The sequence below is a fragment of the Tachypleus tridentatus genome, chromosome 7 (genome assembly GCF_004210375.1).
Source record: "Tachypleus tridentatus isolate NWPU-2018 chromosome 7, ASM421037v1, whole genome shotgun sequence".
NCBI lineage: Eukaryota > Metazoa > Arthropoda > Merostomata > Xiphosura > Limulidae > Tachypleus > Tachypleus tridentatus.
The window spans coordinates 165,530,717-165,556,929 of NC_134831.1; the positions used below are offsets into that span (position 1 = coordinate 165,530,717).

Below are 26,213 nucleotides of genomic sequence, written 5' to 3' on the forward strand. Positions count from 1 at the left end.
ATATTGATAATAAACTGTTTAGCATGGTTATAAAATAATGGTATTTAAATTACAAGAATACAATGTGAAGATTCCACAATTATAGCAGATTGGTCTGGAGAAAGGTTTACATGTGAACAAGTGGGTTTCAGCATCCCAGAAACAGAAGAAAGCAATATGGTATCACTCATGTGATACATTGTCACAGACCATATGACTTGTGTCTAGAAACAGCAAACCACAGCATCAATCTAACAATGACACAGTTGAATTAGAAGTTAAATGGAATACCATAAAAATAGGTGAAACTTGATCTAGTTCTTTGATTATTAATAACAAAATATCTGGCCCTTACAAAGTTGCTTAGCATAATCTAAGAGCCCAAAACAGTCTTGAGTAATGGAAATTATATTTATGGCACCAAAACATAACTTATTCTAATGAGTTGAACTTTCATCCATTTATTTCAATTTCTAGATCCTTTCTAAAGATAAATACATAGGATGTAGCAACAGCAGAAAAAGGGAACACAAACATTTGATCAATATAGCCAATGTCTTAAGATTTGTTTTATGATAAACTAATAATATTCTACATAGGTTGGACACCCAGACCACAAATAAAATCTCTCTCTCTCTCTCTCTCTCTCTCTCTCTGTGTGTGTGTGTGTGTGTGTGTGTGTGAGCGCGCGCGCGTGGAGGGGATTAACCCAGTTAGCTGCTACCAATGTTAAGAGGTTGACTGTCACTCTTATAATGCACCCAAACTCTAAGTGGAGGTGATCTATATAGTCGTAGGATATGGATTAGAAGCTGACTTGTTAGTTCAGAAATACACAATTCTCCCAACCCATACCCTGGTTTTGTGAATCATTAAACAAAACAACAACAACAAAATTTTCTCCAAACTGTTTCCTGGTGTGTATTTTTATTACATCAAGAACAATCTCCAAACACTGGGATGTGAATGTTTAACTTTCAGAAATTAATTTGTACTTTTAAACCAAGAACATACATCAAGTAAAAATACATCACTGGATCGATGCTAAGAGAGGTAGCTGGCAAAGCTTAGTATTAAAGCCGAACAGTCACTATCAAATTCTCCTCACAGCACAGTGTTAAATTTCAATCTAGTTGCACATTGTAGTAGATTTAGCTTGTAAATATTTTAAGCAGCTAAAAGTAGGCTTCAAAATCCAACTAAATTTACACATTTCCTAATTAAAAAACAATAAACAATATACATTAAGTAACTATGAGATTTAATATGAAATAATTGTTTAGGCTCTTAACACTGTAAATGCTATACATAGCAAAAAACTTCTGTTAAAATTCTGAATTACTCAACATTTTGATTTAAGAAAGATGTTCAATATAGAAATATCTTAAAACATTTGGAATAAATCAACAAATTATTTTTAAAAAATGTACTTTACTAATGAGTGATCAGTTTAGGAATTATTAATTTCAACATTTTGATGCTTGTGTGACTTTCTAATTTTAATAAATTAAACATTACTTCTAGAATTCAAAAAACAATGACAAGTTTTAAAATTTAAGATCTAGAAAAATACAAGTTGAAATATAAAAATAATTGTTTGTTATAACAAACATTGTGCTTGTGTTTTAATAACAAGTTACAAAATCTAGACTAACTTTCCCATATTTTCAAATAATATTGAAACTAATCACTACATCAAATACACCATTTGGGGGGGGGGTCATGTGGATTTTTGCGATGATAAACTACTAAAGCGACCAAGCAAATCCTTAATTAAACAAATAACTCCACCACTTAAGATAAAACATGACTGACTAATAAACATAAGTTTGTACTAAAAAAAAACATGCAAGGATTACCAGAAATGGTGTAGAGGTCTTTCTAAAAGTTTCTAAAAAACACAAGGTGGAACCTGCTGGACGGGATGACTCTCTTTACAGACAAACCAGTCCTGGAAACTGCTGGCTAGTTTCAACCTGCATTTTTTTGTGGTTAATACATAATTGGCCATCCCAGAGATATACACATGTATACAATTATATATACACAATCACTTGAGTAGAGTCTCAAAGAACAAAACCAATAACTTCCAAGCTCCATACTTTGAGGACTTATGCAGAAGTCTATAAAACAAAAAAGGTTCTAAGGTGCGTCACCTAAGACATGTTTATTTTATCTAACTATCTCCAAGTTTCTTTAGTTTTACGTTAAAATTTTAACACCTTTTACAACAGTTGTAGTAACATCAATGTCTGCTTCAGCCACAAGTCCTCCCAAAGCTGACATTGTCTCTAACAAGGTTCTGGTGTATGTTGTAGAAGTTGCTGAAGTAGACTTTTCTTCTGATCAGCAGGCTTTGGCTCTTCATCCTGAGAAAAGTGAAAGTTGCTTCGCTTTAAAACTGAGCATTCCACTTTAATAGATAAATAACAACTTTCCATGCTTAACAAAATTACATATCAAAAGTATAGAACACACACACTAACAATGATTTTCTATGCTTAACAAAAATATACATAAAAAGTTTGTAACACAACTACAGGATCAATGGACAAGATAAATAGCTTAAGGTACTATTTCAACATTCCCAATAGTTTCACTCAGCCTCAAAATATTATCTTCTTTATTAGTTATATTCCTTGAAGATCTTTAAATGAAAATCTACAAGATACACTCACAGAAGCATTCCCAATAAAATGTTAAATACAAGTAAAAATTATCAACAGGTGAAATTAACCCTTACCCTAGAGCTATGACTGGGAACTTGAGTTAAGGTACTGTGATTATTAGGTGGTGGAAAGAGACCTGGAGATCCATCTGTTGCTGTAATAATGAGATTTACTGTGTTGTTAAAATGACAAAACCATAAAATTCACATATATCTCCTTTTGTAATGGATGGAGATTACCTATTGATAGAAGTTAAAACATTATTTTTTGCTCTAGGAAATGCACTAAAGCAATAGATAACTTGATTCAGCTGACAAGTTAAAAAGTTTCATATCTTACGATGAAAGAGGGACATTAGATACCTGTTTCAAGATCCAATGATAGAACCAGTTCATCCAGTTCTACAGGGTTAAAGGTGTGGTGACCTGATGTGGACGATAACCCACCACCACCAAGAACGTACTGATGGAGCTGTTGTCCCTGAAGAGTTGTATCAACTGATAATTAATCCATTCCTAACTTCCAGGTACAAAACTTGCAGAGTTCAAAAACAAAAAATCAAACTACACACCTTCATACATGCATTCAGGTTCAATTCTAAGGACACTTCCATGTCATTAGGACAACCTGACCTATATCAGAGGTTGTCCTGAAGACTGTATCATTTATATACATAAAAAAATCCAATTACAACAGTATTGACATACAAAGACCCAATTACAATAATTGACGTTTTCATGTCTTATTTATTTCCAAAAAATGTACATTTAATGTTTATCTGGTGGTTTTGAATCTTTAAATCAACAAATTTGTGATTCTTATTTCCTGGAAAAATTTGTTACATTAGAAAAAATCCAAACCACGTTAATGTTACATAGTATCTTAAGGAAAGAAACAGTCAACAACCTGTCAAATATTTAAACAAAGCATCAATCTTGGCTAATCATGGTCAATATTTTCATTCTGAATAGCTTGACCTGCTTGTAAAGTACCAGACTTGAACTGGAACCCTTACACATACTTTATGCACACATCACTGATATGTATTGTCATTCATACTTGCAGTTAGTATTGACATGACGAGAGACAAAGCTAGTCATACTTTACTTACTGTTATTCTAATTTGTAATGATGAGATATTTCAAAAGCATTTTGTTTACTGTTATCAATATGTTTTGTTTAATTTTGGTCAAGACTGACCAACATTACCCTTGGACCTATACATGCATAATTGGAAAGGGTCATAACAATAAGCACTAACAATGATAGTTTTGAGTTTCATTTTGTAAATTTGATCATTTGATCCTACCAAAGGCTCATCAGCCAGAAGTTGAGACAGCTACATTAGTTTTATTGTCAAACATCTATACGAGAAATTAATCTCACCAAATACATGTTTTTGACGTTTGGTTTTGTTATGAATTCCCACCTGCCCATATATCTGTATACAACTGCACCATACAATGCGTGGTAATGCAAGACACTATGCCATACACACTGTACTATATTAGCACATATAGCCATTCATGCTATGTTGAACTCCATACAAAATGTATGTGCATAAAGCTTTCTCTGCACAGTAGAATGTTTAGTAGCCTAAAGGATGGTATTGTTCAATCTCAAAAGTGAACTCTTACTAACATTTTGACTCCTGTTGGTGGATTATACCAACATTCACTGGTACAAAGTAAGAACTTTTTTTTTTTTAACTATAAAGATATTGTGAAGGGGAGTCAAATTTTCAAGTTCATAGTTATGAAATTTAGGTTAAGAAACAGAAGTAATACATTACACGTGCAGTGTGGACATGGACAAGAGTACAATGGACTGTGATGGTGTTTTGAGTAAACGTTTGTCTCAAGGTGTTAGTCACCCAATGGGATTGAAGTTGTTCATTCAAAGAAGTTTTTAGTCATCTTGGATGACCATTAAAATCAAGCACTGGATATATACACATACATCCAGAAACATAGGTAAAATATTTCATTTCTTATTACCCCAATAATATGACTTAACATATTTTGCAAACATTTCCAAGTCAATAGATGATAATTAAAGATAAAATTTTGTCCATACTTCCATTTCAGAGAGTTAATTGTTCTAACCTGTGCTTGTTGTTGCTGGGTTTTAGCTCCTACCATAGCTCGTAACTCTTGTCTAACATATTCCGATGTCATTCTGCTGTTATCGTTTCCTGCAACTTGTCTTCTGTTGTACAGTTACAAAAGTAATATAAACAAACTTGAAGAATCAGATCTTACATTCTGAAATAAACATGTCTAGAATATAAAATGTTATTTCTTCACTCAAGCTGTATAGACCTACTGATATCAAAAATTAAGTAATATGCCTTAAGTAATAAGGGCTAACTTAAGTACCCTAACCAGGCTTAACTTTGACATTACTGTAATTATACTCACAGTTCTAAACATATTAGGCTTTTTTCTAGGAGGTCCCTCAACAAAGAAAAGTAGGGACACTTTACATTTCAAGTGTTTATTTACATACAATTACCTACTTTGCCATTAAAGTATTAAGATATGCACCCAAACATACACACTCATAATTTGAAAAGTTTGCTGTCTCAGTACTGGAGATAGGTGGATTATCTTCATAATAAAACCATGAAACAAGTTATTTTATATCACGTTAAGTTCTACAAAAAAAAAAAAAAGAGGTAGGGTGAAATTTTGCCAGAAAAAGAGAGGAAAATTAGAGAATCTGAAAATAGGTAAAAAAACTGGACATTTGTGAAGCATGTAATATGGGTAAACAGCTATGTTTTGGACCCAAAACACTAACATTAAACTTTCTATTGCCTTAAATGAAAAAAGTGGTATTTAATCCTTTAGACTAGCAATGGAGTCAATATTAAACATTCTCATCAAATATAACAGTCCTGTCTTTTGTATGTAATATACATAAACATAACAGTACTGTTTGTTGTGTGCTATCCATATAAATATAATAGTACTGTCTGTCATTGTTTATACAACTACTTTGCAAGATGTAGATTAATCTTAACCAAAAATTGGTCCATGTAGTTGTACATACAAGTTTTCCGTTTTGTATTTTGCAGGTTCTACGAGTTGTTTTTTTACTATTGCCTGCTGTTGATGTAACTTTACCAAATTTTGTATGAAGATCTGTTGGGTTAATGCAGATATATACAAGGTCTGTTCAAAAAATACGAGGACTGTTTGAATTGCGTGGCTCCAGTTGGTTCCAGGGGAATCCGCTTGGTGTCGCTAGGTTCGCACAGATCAGCTGATTACGATGCCATTTCTTGATTGCAGATATCTTCATTTGTGTATTAGCTGCAAGGTTTTAAGTGATGTGCGATTTTTCCGTTTGGCGGATTTCAGAATGAATGACCTGAAGGAGTAACGACTTGCTGTGAAATTTTGTGTTAAACTTGGAAAATCTGCGACTGAGACTTTTACTATGCTTAACACGGCTTACGGTGATGTTGCTATGAAGCGTACGGCATGTTTCAAGTGGCATAAACGTTTTAAGGATGGTCAACAGTCCATTGTAGATGATGAGCGTTCCTGGACGTCCTTCCACGTCAACTGGCGACCCACACGTCGACAAATTCAACACCCTGGTGCGAGCAAATCGACGTCTGACTGTCAGGGAGCTTGCTGAAGAGTGTGGGATATCAGTTGGATCTTGTTACGAGATTTTGACCGAAAAATTGAAGATGCACCACGTTGCTGCGAAATTCAGCCCTCAGAACTCGTGAGTTTTTGGCCAAACACTCAATCACTGTTCTTCCCCATCCCCCCCTACTCACCTGACCTTGCTCCTTGCGATTTTTTCTTGTTCCCCAAACTCAAAAGACCCTTGAAAGGAAGAAGATCTGAGACGATTCCCGAGATTAAGGAAAATGCGACGAAGGAGCTGGAGGACATTACAAAAGAAGCGTACCAGGACTGTTTCAACAAGTGGAAACACCGTTGGGATAAGTGTGTGCGTTGGGGAGGAGTGTACTTTGAAGGAGTTCCAGACCTGTAACTTCTAAATAAAGTACATTTCATTTTATGACGTCTGTCCGCATATTTTTTGAACAGCCCTCGTATGATAACTTGCAGGTATTATGGGTGTTGTTGTCTTTTTTTTTTACAATTATAAACAAGGTAAGCAACTTTTCATTAATTTACACAACTTCTGTCCAGTAGGGGGGTACTCCAGCTAGTAATAAGTAAAAGCATATAAATTATTGAATGACTTAAAACTAGATTCTTTGTATAGTAAATCACAAAAAACACCTAGTAGCAAAGAAAAACAGATACCTATCAACAAGACTTGAGTCAAACAGCTGTAGGTCTTGGTGGTCAAAAGAAAAGTGAGAGTTATCTGTTGTTCCATCTGAAGATGCGTAGTTATTTCCATGAACAGACTGACTGTTGTATACAGATGACATCTGTGGCTGAGGTGATATGACTTGATCACCACCCACAAATCCTCCATGGGGCGTCCTGGGCGAGTTTACGTGACCTGGAAAAGGAAAAAAAAAGGGCATTTTAAAAGGTAAAACATCTAAAGCAACCTTTTCACATTCAAATGAAACAGGCCAATGGAAGATACATTAATGAAAGGATTGTGGTCATCCTTTCTCATTTTATAGAAAGTTCTCATCTTGACAAACATAACAGATTGCATTCCTTCACTTATACCATACATGTGTAACAGTCTAATATGAATGTGCCATTACAATCAGGGTTCAACAACAAAAACAATTTATTCACAATAACATTTAAAAATATTTAACACAGCTAATGAACAAATCTAGTCAGGACTTCACACCAATATTGATAACTCAGAAATAATGGAATCATGAAAAAGAGCCAGAAACAAAAAAAATTACACAGTCTTCTGCTACATTAGTAGTATCTGTACATTGCCACTAGGAAAGCTGGTGTTGGTGTCATCACACACACACACATTTACTCAAACTACAAAATGATTATGTAGAAAGTTAGTATTTTTCATGCAACTAAAAATACAGATAAAATAAAAAACACATGGAAATAATAAATGAATAATAATCACAAATATAATCATATAAAAAATAGAATTTGCTATCTCACAAGCACTCTAATTTATTGTATGATAGTTTCAGAAGAATTTGTTCTATAGCTTGAAAACCATCAATCACTTTTATTTTGTTCTTGTTGGTCCAACAAGTTTACAATAAACTAACACAAGATTAGACACATTAGTCAGGACGTTAACAAAACCAATACAAGATCAGACAAGTTAGTCAGGAAGTTGAAGTTAACAAAAACTTAAACAAGATCTATCACTTTAACCCTCTCACCTTTACTGTGCACAAACCTAGGTTTTTAGTTTTACATTCAAAACTTTATCAAGCTACTTTTTGTTTATGCTATACCAATTAGTACAGCTTAAGATATTAGCTAATAATCCATGTTTTAATTGTATTTAATGGTTAAGTTCTTAATTTTATAAATCAGTATTTTATCTAAGTATCTTATCTCTCCACCTACCCTAAGAAACTATGAAATTAAATGTGAATTACTCACCATAAAATCATTATTGCTCAGACAAACCATTATTTTTGTAGCATTCAATTTTGTTTAGTTACTTAACTATCACTTGTCATGTCTTCTCTCTTAGGTCTTGTTAATTGTACATTTAATTATATTTTTCCCATAATCAACAGAAAGTCAAAGGTTTTCATCTATCAATTGATGTATTGTAGTAGATAAGAGTCAAATTCAATTATAATACAACTCTGGTTCCCACAGTCACAGCAGCTGGACTGGATGAATTTATAACAGCGCTTATCACAGGTAAAAAAACTACGATTGTTCTATGGTGCATTATTTATTTAAATAAAACGTATTTAATAGAGTACTACCACTGGTACAAAAAATTAGGGTTAACTGTCATCTACAATCAACAGAAAGTAAAAAGGAATATTTGGGTAAGTACTTCATTTTTTGTTTTTCATGCTTAATCTTTTATTATAAAAATATCAAACATGTAAAAACAGAGATCTCTTTAGGTTAGATTAGGAAATAAACAATAAAAGTAATAATAATAATATAATAAAAGTATTTCGCCAGGCAAACAATTGAACAACTCTAAGTAGCTCATAAGTAATGTAATTCAATAGTGTAACATGAACTGTGCATTCCCCAAGTGATTTACAATTTATAATGGGGCAAACAGTAGTTAAACACAGTTTATAAATTAATAAGGGCAATAATGTTTAATTATAAATAGATATATGCTTAGGATAAACAAATGTAGTTGTTTCACATTACAATTTTGAAGTTCTTCTAGAAAGAAAAAATGGTAATCTGGATTTAATTTTTTTCTGGTGGTTACGAGGTTGGTCAAATTGACCAGTTCCATTTTGAGATAGAATAGAGAAATCAACAGATAAAATATAACATTGTACATGAAAAAAAACTGAAATGAATTAAAAAGATTTTTAGAAATTACACAAAAGAAATTTAGAATTTTTTCACACAAATTATTCAAAACAAATACTCAATATATTCCATAACAAATCTTTTTAGTTTTAAAAATGATTTTTTTGTAATATGAAGGACTTATGTTTATTGAAGTACTGCCAAATGTTATGAATATTTACACACTATATCAAAAGTTAGTAATATCAAATCTATAAAAATTTTATATTACTACAAAAAGATCACATGGGGATGGAGAGAGTTAAACTACAAGTTTACAATAAACTAATAAAAATACACAAATTCTGAAGACACTCACTAGGTATTGAAACTGTCCTCTGCATCCTCTGTTTTGACTGTACTTGTGATGCCTGTCGGTAAAGGTGACCAGGTGATTGTGGTCGAAACTGACCATCTGACTGGCAAGGAAAAAGTGCATTTCTCTGACTGGTGACAGAGTTTGGACTATGCATGGATCGTACTGGTAACTGTCGTTGTACCTTTGTAACAAACCTGCCTTGACTGGCAAATGAACTCTGTACTCAAAACACATGAAAGAAATTATTAAATGAGCAGTGGTAATAAACTACATTACTACCACTATATAACTACTTATTAAATGAGCATATTATACTGAGAAAAAACCATGCTTAATAATATAGCATAGAAAGAAGTTATGACAATAGAAAGTAAATAACTATTATGTTCCTTTTGTCTGAAATTGGAATTTTAGTTCAAACCATTTCTCATCATATTTTTATTTATTTACCCATGTTGCATGTTATCATGTATTACAACCAATGCTCACCAGTTGATATTCAAAATACTATTTATGGTAACCTCTAAAAGATTTATTCTAAATTATTAAAAATATACACACTGGAAAAAAACAACATTTATTTTGTTACTGTAGTTTTACTGATATAACACATCAATATTAATTCAGTTATCTATCGTTCATTTAAAGAATACCTTTGTGCAGAAACATATCAACAGATCATAAAATAACTTTTATTTGATTAATATATAAGTGTAGACTATTAATAACAAAACCTGATATGGTAGGGGTGGTGAAGTGTTAATTACTAATTACAGCAAAGAAGCACCAATCCTGACCTGTGACAGCTGAGCATTCAACATTGGGTTCTGCTGTTGGACAGAACCTGTCGTGGCTGTGCCTTGGTTCCATGGGGGTTGCGGGGAAATTGCTTGAACATGAGGGGACCGAGGTCCTTCTCCTGGAACTGGTAAAGGAGATGCAGGAGAGTAGGAAGTCAGTCTTGGATGGGGATAACTGCTGGTGACAGGTGGACTTGCACTGGACAAAGATTGTTGAGAAAGTGGGGAGTAGGGAGACTGCTGACCTGGAGACAGTTGCGATGGATTGTTCTGACTAATTAAAGTACCATTGTATCTTGGCGATATCTGTTGATCTGGAACCCCACTGAAGTGCTGGAAAGTTGAAGAAGATTTCAAAGAACACTCTCACTTATAAATAAATACAATAGAGTACATCTAATTTTACTTATCAGAACCATACTGCACATATGGTAGCCACTATGATATAGCACTAATAAGAAAATTATTATTACTGCTGCTATATAGCAATGTGTACTCAACCAATCTTACCACAACCATATGGCAACAGTCCCTACATCAATCTTACATTACTACTGGATAACAACAAATGAAATTTTAAAAACCTTACATAACTTTTCAATGCACAATGTTAAATATTTATTGTGTTTGAAGTAAAATATTAAAAACCAAATTACAAGAAAGAAACTCCATTCGGAATGTAACTGTAAAGTACATTACGGAGTCAACTACAGAGAAGTAAGCTACTGAAATATTCAAAAGTTGTGAGAAATTGAGCAACTTAAATGCTTCAGAGATTATACCTTTTGTAAGTGATATTATAAAACTCTGATTTTATTAATTTGATCTTTTCTATCCTTCACTGTCACTGTAGTTTCATACACAAGCCACTGATGAGCATCTAATACCTGGAGTGTGACGTTGGGAGGAACCACGGTGTTGTTTAACAGATCATTCATGTTATCAGTAAATACTGGAGATGGTGTTGAGTTCAGGGATTCTGTAACTGTTTGTGGAACTTGTACAACCTGTTGGTGCTGCACTCTCAACCGTTTTTGGTGCCGAAGCATCTTCTGTCGACGTTCGAGAAGTCTCTGATACACCTGATTCAACACAGAAACAGAATAAGAATATGTTAACATTCTAAAAGTCTGTGATGAACTTGTTTCTGCATTAAAGAAACAGTTTATAATCTTCTAGTATCCAAAATACAACATAGAAGACTTGCATAGTATTACTTCTATACTGAGTAATAATAAATTTTATTCAGTAGTTCAAAATTTTCAAACATGCAACTTGGCTTATAATTAATTTCCATCATAGAAACTTTAACTATATTTCAGGATATCTTCAAATAAACTGATAAATTATTTATAACAAGCAGATATATTTCACAGTCTAGAAAAGTAACTACGGCAGATGATCCTTTCCTTACTGGTGGATGTCGCAAACCAACTTTAGGTAATAGAATATTCTACGAAAAGACATTGGTTAATGATATCTAGGGTTAATAAGCAACTTAAAGCCCATGAGAGCAAACTATTCAGATCTTGTAAATCTATTTTTTACTGAATATTTTTTAAGTCTGTTACATTCAAACAACACAATAAATACAAGAACTTACTAAAAGCAAAGTATTAGATGTTGACTGGTTTCAACCAAAAATACTTTTTTAGCAATATGATGCTACCATGCCTAACAAAGGCAACAGTTTCACCATATTGATAAGTTAGGGCATTGTTAACATCTGTCACACTGTTTATATTGTTTATGGTGGGAAGTTGACTACTTTAAATAGTAAAATGAAGTATTAAAAGTAATTTCATATACTGGTGGACATCAAATGACTTGTAACTGTTTGGATATGGAACATTCTGGTCACTAAGAAAACACAGAAAAAAAACGTCTATGATGAAAGGAAGTATTTTTCTATGACGAAAGTTATTATTTTATTATCATAACTGTATTTAACAAGCTAAACATTTGAAATTTTTTTCAGAAATTAAACAATACAGTTTACAAAAAAGTTTACAAACAATTTGGTTAAGCATTTTTATGGCACATTCAAGTTTGGAAAAGGTCAAATTCGAGATATTCTGTGGTAATTGGTCACATCTTTCTTTGCCAAATAATTTTCTGCTTTTTGATATGTAATATGTTCAGCTATTATTTATTACCTCTGGTGTCAGGTTTGCAGAATTAGGGTGTTGGACACCTACAGGCCTTTGGTAATTTCCCAGAGTCACACTTTGCTGGATGCCAGCCAGAACACCAGGATCCTGGAGACGTACTCTATAACCAGCAGAGGGAGTTGACCCAGAAGGATAATTAACAGTGCTTGAAGGAACAACTCCAAGAGCCATACTAGAAGCTTGAGTGTGAAAGGAAGGCTGAGCAGAATGGGAAGTGGCTGGCCCACGACTACTTGAGGTCTCGTAACTCATTAGCTGTTGTTGAATAGCATTGATGGCAAGTTTCTCGTGCACATCTTGAACTGGCCGACTGTTGGAAGGCGAACTTCCTGCAGTGGAGGGTCCTACAGGTTGTTCGAACACTTCGTCTAGTATCTTTAGTAGCATATTATCATCTAACACAGAAGGTTCCATTTCTTGCTGCATGCTACAAACCTATACAACAAGGTTCAGTCTTTCATTCTTACAACGAAAGCTACAAATTTAACAATAGCAAAAAGTTGATAAATTGGTAAGGAACACTGTTTTTGAGCTTAGGACCATAGTGCTAAAGGATTTAGCAGTCAAAATCACCAAAGAATTCAAAACTAACTGAACTATATGTCATAAATAATAAAAAAACACAAACTAACCTAGACTGTTCCAAAACAGTTTTCCCACAGGCAATAGTTTATTTACAATTAAGATTTTATTTCTTCACACACACAGAAAATTGTAAATATTAATAAATATTTCTGACCAAATACATTCCTTAAAAGAAAATATTAAAACATAATCTAACAACTGCATGTCATTGCTGACGTGTCACATGTTTACATGCACAGGAGTGGAACTTGTGGTATCAAACACCTGGAAGAAGGTTTAACATTATACTTTGCCATTTGAACATGCAACTTATTAGTTTCTCACATTATTTATTCTAGACTTCTAGAGAGTTTGTTTTTGAATTTCGTGCAAAGTTACATTAGGGATGGCTACATGAGATAGCCATACCTAATTTATGAGTGTAAGACTAGAGGGAAAGCAGCTAGTCATCACCACCAACCACCAACCCTTGGACTAGTCTTTTACCAATGAATAGTGGGATTGATGTAACATTACAACACCCCCATGGCTGAAAGGACAAGCATGATTGGTGTGACGGTGATTCAAACCCGCGACCCTCAAATTACGAGTTGAGTGCCTAAACCACCTGGCCATGCCGGGGTACTTCTAGAGAGCAATGAAAGTATGGTGAACTATGAAAATGCACCACGTGAACAATTAAACTTGATTCCAAAAACATGCCTACCTATACTGATATATGTATCTATTTAATTCACAAATCTTAGAACACACATATACATTAAAAATGTGTGAATTATTAAAACAATATTATTGCATTAGTTTTGTCTATTTAGGAAATTTTGTGAGAGGAGGTATTATTCATATTGTCTTGTGAAACACTGATGATTGAAAGTTAAAAAACATGAATGAGTATGTACACCCACACACGTGCAGTGATGCACGTACCATCTCTGGCAATATTTAGCTGCCAACTGCATTGGATTAATCCTGTTACTGACAAATAAAAGCACAACCTAAATCCAACAATTTAGTTTTGTTTTTTGTGTATAATCTGTGGGATGGGAAGATTTTTTTTAATTCCACATTCACCCACTAGAGAATGTTCAAGAGATTTCAGAGTTTAATTTCTAGAAAGTTAATTGTAGAAAATACAATTTTATAATACCTTTCATTAACCTATGAAATAAAATAAAAAATAACACACATAGACACACACACATTACTTTTAGTAATACAAACAGATTTCCAATCAGAAAATAAGTAAATATGTATTTACTTATAACATGGATAATTACAGACTGATGAATTACTACTGGGACGATATTTTAGTTCAATTTTTTGTTATTCAAAGTTATTATATACACATACACACACATCAACACTTATAAAGCAGAACTTTATATTGAGATATTCAGTAACAGGCATTACCCGAGGACTGACACACACCTCGTCCAGTATCTGTGATAACATGGGGTCTGATGTCTGGCTCTGAGCTGTCAAACCAACTATAGAATCAAAAGAACTAACATCTCCAAGTAAATCTGCAAGGGTTAGAGATTTGGAAGGTTGTTGGGCAAGCTGACCACGTGGTTGAAGATTGCTGTATGTGTTCTGGCCTAACTGGTTTAAATTGGTAGCATTTGCAGATGCTACTGCCAAAGTTCTTGTTAACTGAGAACTGTCAGTATTAGTTAGTATACGATTAAGAAAACCCTGATGGTGGTTAGGCTGTGTTCCATTCTGGGGAGACAGAGTGGCTCGTCCTTGTGAGATATTCAGGGTGGTTGTAGAGTGCTGGGCAAGAGTGACGTGTCCTCGTGAATCTGCCGTGATCACATCCTGATGAAGCTGGGAGAGGCTCGTAGAGGCAGGATGTGTCGAGTTATTGGAGGAAACAGAAGTTACGATAGTACAAGGAGTCTGAATAAGCTTTTTCTCAAGATTTTTAGGCAACCGGTCCTGGGGTAACTGGGACATGATTGAATTTGCAATTGTTGTGGGCACAGATGGCTCTGTTTTAGGTGTCTGAGCCAGCATGGAAGCCAACATAGGATTCTGACCAGCCAGATGTGGCTGTAAAGAAAGGAACAGAAGATCTGTGAATAACAAACAAAACCTGCAGTACATTTCATGCTCCAGTAGAGAAATTAACCATCTGGCTTTTTTTAATCCTCAAGTCAACATATCTGCAATAGCGTATTAAAGATTAGCCTAATAAAACAGCTATTGAAAGTACAACAAAACAACTTAAGTGACCTTTAACAAAGTTATGTAAAACTATATAAAGTGAAACTGGTCACTAATATTCAAGAAATAACGATATGATTTCCTTAGTTTACTTACCCCTTAGCTGTGAAACATGCCATATGGTGCAACTGTAAACTAACAAGCAAATGAGAAATGCACCAAATGGTGCTTCTGAAAACTGACAAGCAATTGCAGAATACACCATATGATGCACTTTAATTTTTTCAGCAACAGCCTGCAGAATACACCCAAATGACTACTAAAATTTGATTACTTGATAATGTATTTCCACAGCAAAGGGGTTAATCTGTTCCCCCCCTTGCAAGTTCACAGTTTACGAAGTAAGACACTGAATACAGGATTAGTTATTTACTTACTATCTTGTGATACACTAGAGTATTCAAAAAATATTAAAACAAGTATGCAATAATTTCCTTAGTTTGTTAGTTCATGTAATATACTTCCAAAGTAAAATCAAACAGTCTTTTACATGTTGAACAGCTGGTCGTTTTGATGGTGGGTCTACATTATCATCAGATTTTCGCTTTGATACAGAACCAAAAATTGCACCAAGTGAGGTGGGCAGGGGTGATGTATTAGGCTGATTGGAGTTAAGGCTCAAGTCCTTAAAGAGCTGGTCAGTAGAAGAGGATTGAGAGTTTGTATCTCCTCTCACAGTGTTCTCATTCTATGAAAATAAAAACAAATATTGTTAAGACTTTTCATAGGCTTAGAATTAGAATAGTGTTGGTAATAAAACTTCTCCCTGTTAACTAAACCAATAAAATTAGATTCCTAAAGTTGGACATACAGTAGTAATAGTTTCCAAAATCAAGCTAATATAAAAGAAAGTACAGTTTCAGTGAATAAATGCTAAAGATAAGGTAAAAGGTAGTATATCAATATAGTAGTTTTGTTTCTGCAATATTTTCAACACAGAGCTAAATATCCATCCTGTGTTTCACTCTGAATACATATCCTTCTATTTGGAGGGGGTTAGCATTTATCCTGTTCTTAAGGTAATTAGTATAAGTACTGATCGGTTCTTTAAGATCCTACCTTTTCTGGAGATTCTGCTTTGAGCAGCTGTTGAATTAACGTGTCGTGTGACCTCCGATTATTCTGAGCACCTTCCATTTCACTGTTTAAAAGCTAAAATGTAGAGATACACAGATTTAGAGACCAGAACATTTGTTTCTTTCAACAGATGTTAACAGAAAAGGTGCAATGAATTCACCCAGAGATCTTGCTGGCTTTTAGAAATTTGAGTTAAACAAACTACTTGTTACTACCTTAAGACCTGTGCAGATGACTTCAAAACCATTCTTTATGAAACTTGTTTATTTAACACTACCCATGAAATTTGAAAGGAACTAAAGTTTATAGACATCAACAACAGAAACCCGAACATTTGTTAGCATCCGTGGAGCCAATAATATATATTTGTTATAGGAGGTTAAATAAAACAGGTGGTATAAAAGTTTTTACACACACTACATACTAATTTTACCACATCGTTTTCTTATTATAATATTTTACATCATTACATTATAATGGTTGGAGTAGGCATTATTCTTTCTATTCATTATATTGGCTCTTCATAAACACTAATTTTTGGTGGTGGTAGTGAGAAAATTGCTGCTTATATTTTAACAAAGAGTAAACTGTAATAAATGTCTTAAATTTGCCCCTGAAGTTACATGGGTTAATAGGAGGTGGCTTTATGGGATTTCTCTGGTCAGTAAATGTGCTTGAACAACAAGGCTACAATTTGTAAATATTTTTATTTCTATGACAATGGTTGAAGATGGCAGTTGATATTTGCATTCCATAAGTAGTAAGGTATGACTATAATGTTATTTACTGTTACTTTAACAATATCAGTTTTACTAGTTAGTTAGTTAGTTATTTCTACAATGCCAGTTTGTAGAAACAAAATACACATTTTTCAAAATTATCATATTAGGCTACATCAATTGAAACAATTAAACATGTTGAGAGAATACTGTATTATTTTTTCTAAAAATCAGTATCAATACAAACAGTAATAACAAAAGTGTCATTTCATCTTGAACGAATGAAATATTCAGAATTTTCTTTAAAAACGACCACTAAAATATATCAGAATACGACATATACAAATTGTACGAACTGACTTCTACCTTCAAAAATTAAAAACACTGATACAATGTTTGTGATCAATTATATAAAACAACTCCTGACAAAACACACAACTTCAAATGGTTGTACAACATTTTAAATAAAATCTGTCAGTATATTCAAATGCCTTAATTACAGATGTGGTGATAAAAAATTATTAGTCATCAGTTATATGACTTAACTAATTGGATTCAGTCTATCTTGGTTTATAATTGGCTAACTACTTATGAAAAAAAGAAAACTTGGTGGATTTTGACTCCTTATTTAGAAAGTTTTAAACAGCAGTAAACATTATGTTTTGAAGTCTACAAATAATTATTTAAGTCACACAAACAGTTCCTGAAAGAAGTCTAAAGTGTGCTTAAGTCTTTAACTTTACGATATTCATTTGGATTTGAAATTTGAAACAGATTTGTACCTCTCTAACTGAAGATGGGAGAATATGTGATAAGTGGAAACTCGCACAGTAATCAACAGATTTAATTAGTACAACTACAGGTTTTACATCATATAATATTGCACAGTGATATTAGACCTTAAATTTGTCTAGCCTATACTTAACTCTAGGTGCATAGGTGGGGTCCAAGTGCACACACTACAACCTTTAATGGAGAGCTATTCAACATTCGTATGTACTTGATGTTAGTTATCAACTGTTCATTTGACCCTCCATTGCCAATTTAGTGATAGTTCACAGTCAATGTTCCCTCCAATCTTTTCAGTCACTTGTGGAAGGAAGTTTTTCATTTGCACCTGTATCAAGGCAATGTGGATGTGTGTTACCAGCAGCTGTTTTGTTTTCTTCTTATTAGAAGGGGGTATGTTTAGACCTTTGACTGCACTGGATCATTAAGGCTAGTATGCAATGCTACTAGTTTATTATTTAGGATTTAGGTCTATCGACTGTCTGGGTCATTAAGGTTGTCAACATGTCGAGATTCTTCACCATTAATGAAGATGTAGCTGTTGCAATAATGAAGCAAGCAGTACTTGACTGGTTGTTGTGTGGCCACACAGCCTAGAGAAAAAATTGTTCATGGTAGAGTAGCACAAATACCAGATGCAATATACAGAGGGTAATAGTAAGCTGTAGGTTGGTTGGTTGATTTCGTGTTTTATGGCACTAAGTAGCTAGGCTATCTGTGCCAAATGCCCAGTAAAAAGGCAAAAATAAATTAAATGTAGTAAAATACATAAAAGGAAATGAAGGTAAAACAAAACAGCATTAAAAAACAGAAAAAGCAAAAAACCAAATGTTGACACCTAGTCTACAATATTAAGAGAGAAAGCAGAGTAAGAGAAGTTGTAAAGGACTTTCTCTAACATAATGTTAATGACCATAACCCACCAGGAAGACTAACAGGTAAGTACGAGAACCACCGTCAGTCACCTGAAGTTGGCCTTTCCAGCCGTGGTTCCGGGTTATGTGTCATAACAGCCATTATCAAAAGGTCAAATTATCAAAGTTTTAAAAGACATGTAGCAAAATCGTAATAATAATTAGCCAAATGTCTGATAAAAAAGGTAAAAGTAAAATAAATGAAGTAAAATATTGGGTTGAGGAATAATTCGTGAGCATTTTTTCAAGTTAACAAAATATATTCATAAATGAAGCGCTTTCGCAAAATATTTCATGTCATTTGGTAGATAAGTTTTTGCTCTAATAGATGGTGTGTTTGATTTTCATATGTCTTTAATTTTTGCTTTCATTTTCAGCTCATTATATGGAATGTCAAGTGGACAAAATCGAGCATTTTCGACACCATCTGCTTTTCGCATTTAATTTCTTGCAATTTTGTTTACAACAATGCATACTATATACCTAGGTATTACATGAAATAAAGTATCATAATAAATGTTTTGGGTGTAATGTGTTCATGCATTGAAGTATTGTATAGTCTTGCATGTAATGCTTGAATGAAATTATTTAAAAACGCTCACAAATTATTCCTCAACCTAATACATAAAAGGAAATGAAGGTTAAAAACAAAACAGCAATTAAAACAGAAAATGGCATAAAAACAATGTTGATATCCAGTCTACAAAGCTGTAAAGGACTTTCTGTAGCATAATGGTAATGATCATAACCCGCCAGGAAGACTAACAGGTAAGTACAAGAACTACCGCCAATCACCTGAAGTTGGTCTTTCCAGTCCTGGTTGCAGGTTATACGTCATTATGGCCAGTACCAAAAGGTAAAGTAACAAAAGTGTTAAAAGACATGCAGCAAAATTGTAATAACTCGCCAGGACTAAAGCTGTAGGTATGCATTTCAGATTCTAGACATTAAGTAAATACCACATAAAAAACTGTATGATGGAGAAAAGTGTTTTTATTCTTCATATCAGCTTTCACTCCAATTTGTCAGAGTCAAACCAACTTCCTCACTTTTATAATAATAAATCAGACTTCTTTGCGTACAACAAACTTGTATACTAAAAAACTTTTCCATATCTTACGTACAGACATATAGCAAATTTAGAAGTATAGACAACATTCCTTCTCCTGTACAGACCTCACTACACATTACAGGAGAACTTATATTACAGAAAACAAGTGACTATTAGTGGCTGCACAATACATCTCCAAGGAAATACATACAGGAGTAATATGCAATAATTAATTAATTGGTAATAAATTAATTTTCTTTTCTTATGGTACATCCATGATTTTAAATTTACTTTAACAATATGGAAAAACAAAGGTTTAATTTTACGTTACTAGTTCTTTCTTGGTGGTAAAGTTTAATATCATGAAACCTTACTGGATATCTACTTACTTTACCAATAAATTAAATATAATCTAAAAAAAAAAATCTCCACCTTTAACCATTGGTTATTTCAATTTTTTAAATGTTTAGAATTTTTGAGGTATGACTTGTATAAAAAACTTTTACCAAAAGTGTCAAAAACAGGAAAACTGATGGTAAACATGTTAATGAATGATTATAAATTATGTAAAAGCTCACCTTTCTTAGCATGTTGTTGTTGTTTACACGTCTTTTAGATGATTCTATACTTGGGTCAGCTTTGAAACTCATCCCACTTTTAGAATCACTGCTAGGGAAACATGATTTATTCGGAGGTTCAGACATAGCATCTTCATCTTGGTTCAAAAGTTCTCGTAGTATTACATTTTTTGATGAACTACTGGAGTTATCCTCATCTGTTACTCCTCTCTTTATTAAACCATTTTCTAAACCCGTAGGATGGATCTTTTGGAAATCACCCCTGTCCCTGAACAGTTTTGAAAAAGAAGTTACCCCAGTTGGAGAGCCCATCCTTTCAGTACCCTGTGTCAGTAAGTTTCTAAGTTTTGGATTGGTTCTAGCTGTAGGCTGGTGATTTGAATAACTTAAAAATGGCATATTTCTTTTACCACAGTTAACATCTGAAACAACAAACTTTTTATCTTCCACTTGCTTTGACCCTAAAGATGCAGGGGTCACTCTTCCATTTAAAGGTGGACTAAATGAATAGATATTATGTGAAGTAACTTGACTGACATTACAAGGAGAAGTCAACTGAGAAGGAGGGGACTGCACTATTGGCGATATTTCATTTGGGAAGGCACTGTGTGTCAGCTGGACTTCACCTACTAAAGTCCCCCTAACATTACTTCCGCTACTACTGGCACTAGTCGCTGGTGAAGGATTAGGAAGAGAATTACCACTGGTTAGATCTTCTCTGCTGTTTTCTGTTGTCAGTTCCCAACTAGATGAGGGGAAAAGGTCAAGGCCAAAATCATCCAAGTTGAAATCATGTGAGGCAGAAGGCAGCGAGGTAAGGCTAGAATAAAGTACATTGGAAGAAGGCCCATTAACTGGCGTGGTTGTGATGGCAGCAGAGGTATGACCACCAACCCTTACACTATTAGATGAGGAAAGACCACCATTTTGTTGACCAGCATCCAGCAAATCATTATCCCCACTAAATGGATGAAAAAAGAAAAATTACAAGGTATGTTACTGTACCTGATTTTAAAAAAGTAACTTACTTGATATTATCATCCAACTTGATTAAAACAAATGTAGTGAAGTTTAAATGCACATAACTCTCCTAACACCTTTGATCTTTCATATGAAAATAGTCTTCTGGATTCCAACAAGTCTTCTAAATACTTAATTTGAAATGAACAGCCACTGATTATGGCCACTGCAATAGTAAGTCAAAAGTGTAAAATGCAATGAAGAGTCCAAAGGGTCAACAACACCTGTTTGAGACAGTGCAATGGATAACCACGAAATCTTATTTTTAAAAACAGTCAATACCTACCAAGTTGTTCAATACAAGGCATGGCAGAGATGGACAGTTATTCCCTTCTGTTTTACCCATGTAGTCCATAAGTGGGCACAGTCTGGGACAGGCAAAGTTAAGAGTTAATTCTATCTCTAGAATAAACCTACAAGCAATCTTATGGAAGAACCTCAATTTCTAGTGTGTGTTGATTGACTATGGAATTATAACAAGCAGTAAAGATATCTTGACAGTGCAGATATAAACAGTTAAAGAATACCTGGTCAAGAATTGTTTACCATAGAGCAGGTAAAATAAGAAAAAAATACTTACCCAGTCAAGATCTCACTAAATTCTAACATTCTAGAATGGTCACAGATGAACTATGATAACCTGAAGAGGAAGAAAACCACAACCTGATGCAAATAGTGAGAGATGAATGTATCCTGGGTAGTCCAGATGCCAAATTGAAGTACTTCCAATAGATGATGAAGATGAAATGCCAATAAAAAAGGTATCAAATTGGGTGAGAAGACAATAAAGTGAAGCCAAGTCTAATTGAGGAAGGAGGAAGAACACAAATAGAGGACAACTGCCAAGGAGAAAGATGCGAGACCAAAGAAAAGAATAGAGATCCATTCCTGTAAACTGTGATTTAAGCCGAGATTTCATAAAACTATTGTATTTTATTACAGAGAAAAGCCTATAAAATATTTATCAAACTGACCTTATATATTTTATATCTATACCAAGCATGCAACAGGCCGGTAGATGTGAAGAACTTTGAATGAATGGCATTTAGTTACAACAAAGAGAAAGATGTACAAATCAAAGAAACTTTAGCCATCCAGAACTCAACCATACTAGGCTTCTAGCTCTCAAATCTCTTAAAATTCCATCCAATTTTTTTAGTTTTTTAGTGTCAGTCTGCAACATTTCAGCAACAAAATCCAGTAGTTAATAATGTAGGTTACTCCCCCCCCCCCAATTTTCCCTTTTATTTGCTTTCCATTCTTCTCTTTTTTTTTTTTTCAATCTTTTTCTCTCTTTTTCCTTTTCATAGATCCATAAATCTTCCTGTACCTTTTACACAGTTGCTCAGAGGAATATCTACCTTATAATGAGGAACTAACCTGATAATTGAATGTGATGCCATAATAAACTCCTGTTCGCTTGTGGCAGGATTGTAGGCAACTCTCTTGCTTTTGGTTTGGACATGGATATACTTTTCATGGGCAACCTTTAATCTGTATATTCCACTGGTGTTACTGCCCACCTGTAGGGCTAAATATTAAATACAAACAAATCAAACCCAAATCCTTCTGAACTTAGAAAGTCCTGAATCACTTATTAAAATATTTGGACTAATAGTATAAAAATAAACTTTTCATAAAGAAACAGAAATGTTCTGGTTATCCACAAAATTCAGCTATTAATTTAATTCCAAAATGAGGAAGTAAGTACAAATCAATCAAGTATTAAAAATATGATACACGAGTTTATAAAAAAAGACCTGTGTTTACACAATATAAATTAGATGTTTTATAAAATGGGGAACCATTTGGCAATTAGACCATTTGATAATCTTGCCAACACACATCTTCATCCACATAAAATAAAGTATCAACTTACTTTCTTTAAGATGCTGGTTCAACTTCTGTAAATCTGTGGGATGACACAGTTCCTGGATAATTCTTTCAACAAGATCCTTGTTCAGATACTGGCTGTATGTTGATGAAACACCGCTAAAGACAAATATTTCTACACATTACGTGGTGGAACTTTTCAACACCATGTTGTGCAGCAAATCTGTTTGCATTTAACAGGTTAAAAATGTGTCTACAGCATATGTAATAAGTTGCATCCAGATGATGCATGAATAACCCATTGCTATTTTTACCACCATGCATGTCAATACACATAACTTTGCTCAATTACAAGTTTTATTGTAATTACTAAACCATGTCATGTTCACTTCTACCTTTGTTAACCAGAGTTGTTTAGGTTTAGAACATTCACTGCTATCTTCATGGGAAGAGAGGATATTATTCTATAACCTTACAAGTAAAACCTATGTGGTTGGATAACCAACCCATTAGGAAATTGCACTTAAAACTAAAGAAAGAACAGCTGTAGAAAAATAAATGTTGTAATGTTACTTCTTTATAAAATTTATTTAGTAGCAGCGACAGACATTTCAGTTTAAATTGGTCTGTTGTAATAAACATTAGATATGAGCAGCATAATCCAAAAACTCCAAATGCAAAATAAAAACAACAACAAAACAGCTATTGTTTAAATGAAATACACATACCTCGTGTCAATGGCCAAAATCTTCCCTCTAACGTCCAACCTTGTTGTGAACTGTTCAATACCAACTGGACTTTGGTTTTGTTCATTTGGAGGGATTCGACGGGCAACACAAAACAACAGATTTTGAACATCTAATGTAAAATATAGATTAATACATCTTAAAACTGCAATTCTTTTCTATATGGAACAGAAACTTCAATTTCAAAAATTTAATATCTCTCAGAGATCTTCAAATTCTTAAAAAAGAAATTTCCATTTGTTTTGCAGATATCTGTAACATTAAAGACCTACATTTAAAAAAAATGGATAATGTTCTTTAAATATAAAAAAGTGGTTATACAGACTACAAGAACACCGGACCATTTAATAATTACCAGAAGTAGCAGCTTCGGAACTGTCTGAACATTTAGCAGGATGAGGTAAAAGAACTGTGGAGATCTGCATGCTCTCATACTGGGATACTTGGGTCTGTTTTTCTTCCATACTTTCTTCAGTATCCTCACGAGGTTTTATAAGAAAACGACAATTAAATGTACGGCCTTTACTTGTGCCAGATTCTGGAGTCCAGCCAAATCCGTTACCTATGGAAATGAGAAGCAAAAAGAAAAAAAAAACATTGTAAAGTGTCTTTTTGAATACCACTGCCTATTTTATGAAATAATTTTCACCCTAATCCACTGTGGCATACAAAACACTTTCAGAGAAATACTAATACTTGGAACTAATATTCCATTTCTATACTGTCATGATCCTACACATATTCTCCATTATCTATGCATTTTTTTCTCTTAAAAAAAAATTGTGGAGTTTAAGAGACTGTTGAAATTCTTCATTTGGGAGGATCTAATTTATAAAAATAACAAATTCTGACCTAAATTTTTAAACCCAGGGAAATAAAGTGGAACCTATTTTTATAACCAAATTCCAATTTCACTGTGAAAAATAAACAAAATCAGGAATCCCTTTTATCACAATATGCTTAAACAAGAAGAAATTTACAACAGTCATGACACCTGAAATTCTTTTAGGCAGGATTAAACAGATTTACGAGACAGAGTAACCTACATTCTCTGAGCAGAACTAAAAATCAACCTGGTACAGCTAATTAAGTATAACATTTTTATGTTCCTAGTTATAACACTTAAAATATGTTCTTCCATCAGTTCGATACCTTAACTATTAATAGTATTTTTAGCCATAATCCTAATCAGATCTCATGAGGTTCATGCAGTTTAGGCTTAGGTTAGTCCTAAACTAATAATACAAAACTTTTATAACAAAAGCAAAATAACATCCAACAAACTAGTAGCAACACCCTACAGTAACTAGCTGACCAATACTATTTATAAAGCAACGATAACTGTTACCATCCATTGCTACTTGGATGTCAAAATCAACCAGTAAATGGATTTACCTATTGACATTGGCAACAAGCTACTGCTGAAACGAGCGTGATCTCCCACGTGTATTATGTTGTAGATACTTTTCCCCACAAGGTCATCCTAAAAATAAAAAATCAAGACTTCACTCCAAACACCAGTTAATCTTCCAATACCTGAAAATGCTTTTAAGTGTAAAACTTTCTACAAAACATTTAAAAAACTTAAAATTTCCAACTGCTATGTTCTAATTTAATATTACTATTAGTAACTATCGTCAGATATGAAATCAGTCATGAATATACATAAATTTCATAGCTTATAAACATTAAACTCATTATACGCCGGCTAAAGACTCCCAAAACTTTAGAACCACTCTTGAAAAAACAGATTTAAGTTTTTCCCCCTCCCAACAATATGGACAGGTTTTCCACCTCCGATTTAAGTTTTTCTCCTCCCGACAATACGAGTAGGCTTTCTACCTCTGATTTAAGTTTTTCCCTTCCAAATAATGTGGGCAGGTTTTCTATATCTGATTTAACAGTTTTTTTTCACTCCAGATAATATAATTTACCTTTGTAAATTTCAAGAAATAACTGATGTTTTCCGATACCACTTCTATTTTTCCGTCAGTGTTGACAAGAAGAAGAAAACCATCTAGAGCCTAAAAGAATGACAGAAAAACTTTCTGTAACAAAGATAATTCATAAAACAAAATATGGAAACAAAATTTTACCTAAACACATTCAAAACAGAACATACAGGATGTGCCAGTATTCAAAACATAGGAAGATAAATAGAAAAGCTAATAAAAAATATTAGTCCTTATATGAGGACTCAAAATAAAAGCCCAAAAAGTTACTTGTACAATTCAGTGTCTTAAGTTTCATTATGTTACTTTTCTATTGTCTACCTAACAAATTATTAA

The 26,213-nt window shown here is 33.5% G+C and overlaps 1 protein-coding gene across 7 annotated transcripts in view; it reads right to left on the bottom strand.

The window, feature by feature from the left end:
* Positions 1-875: 875 nt before the first annotated feature.
* LOC143257128 (uncharacterized) overlaps positions 876-26,213 on the bottom strand; it is a 76,519-nt gene continuing 51,181 nt past the window's right edge. For 5 of the 7 annotated variants that reach the window (XM_076515402.1, XM_076515404.1, XM_076515405.1 and 2 more), the window contains 19 exons: positions 25,860-25,949; positions 25,321-25,408; positions 24,281-24,487; positions 23,908-24,037; positions 23,226-23,338; positions 22,727-22,877; positions 20,327-21,287; positions 16,258-16,350; positions 15,689-15,886; positions 14,380-15,024; positions 12,370-12,819; positions 11,101-11,295; positions 10,211-10,546; positions 9,414-9,630; positions 6,944-7,148; positions 4,754-4,856; positions 3,011-3,128; positions 2,723-2,802; positions 876-2,348 (listed from right to left, as the gene is read on the bottom strand). In XM_076515402.1, the coding sequence (XP_076371517.1) occupies positions 2,271-2,348; positions 2,723-2,802; positions 3,011-3,128; positions 4,754-4,856; positions 6,944-7,148; positions 9,414-9,630; positions 10,211-10,546; positions 11,101-11,295; positions 12,370-12,819; positions 14,380-15,024; positions 15,689-15,886; positions 16,258-16,350; positions 20,327-21,287; positions 22,727-22,877; positions 23,226-23,338; positions 23,908-24,037; positions 24,281-24,487; positions 25,321-25,408; positions 25,860-25,949 (4,458 nt within the window). In that variant the 3' untranslated portion in view covers positions 876-2,270. The remainder of the gene's footprint in view (positions 2,349-2,722; positions 2,803-3,010; positions 3,129-4,753; positions 4,857-6,943; positions 7,149-9,413; positions 9,631-10,210; positions 10,547-11,100; positions 11,296-12,369; positions 12,820-14,379; positions 15,025-15,688; positions 15,887-16,257; positions 16,351-20,326; positions 21,288-22,726; positions 22,878-23,225; positions 23,339-23,907; positions 24,038-24,280; positions 24,488-25,320; positions 25,409-25,859; positions 25,950-26,213) is intronic. The other 2 variants (XM_076515407.1, XM_076515408.1) reach the window with 1 other exon arrangement.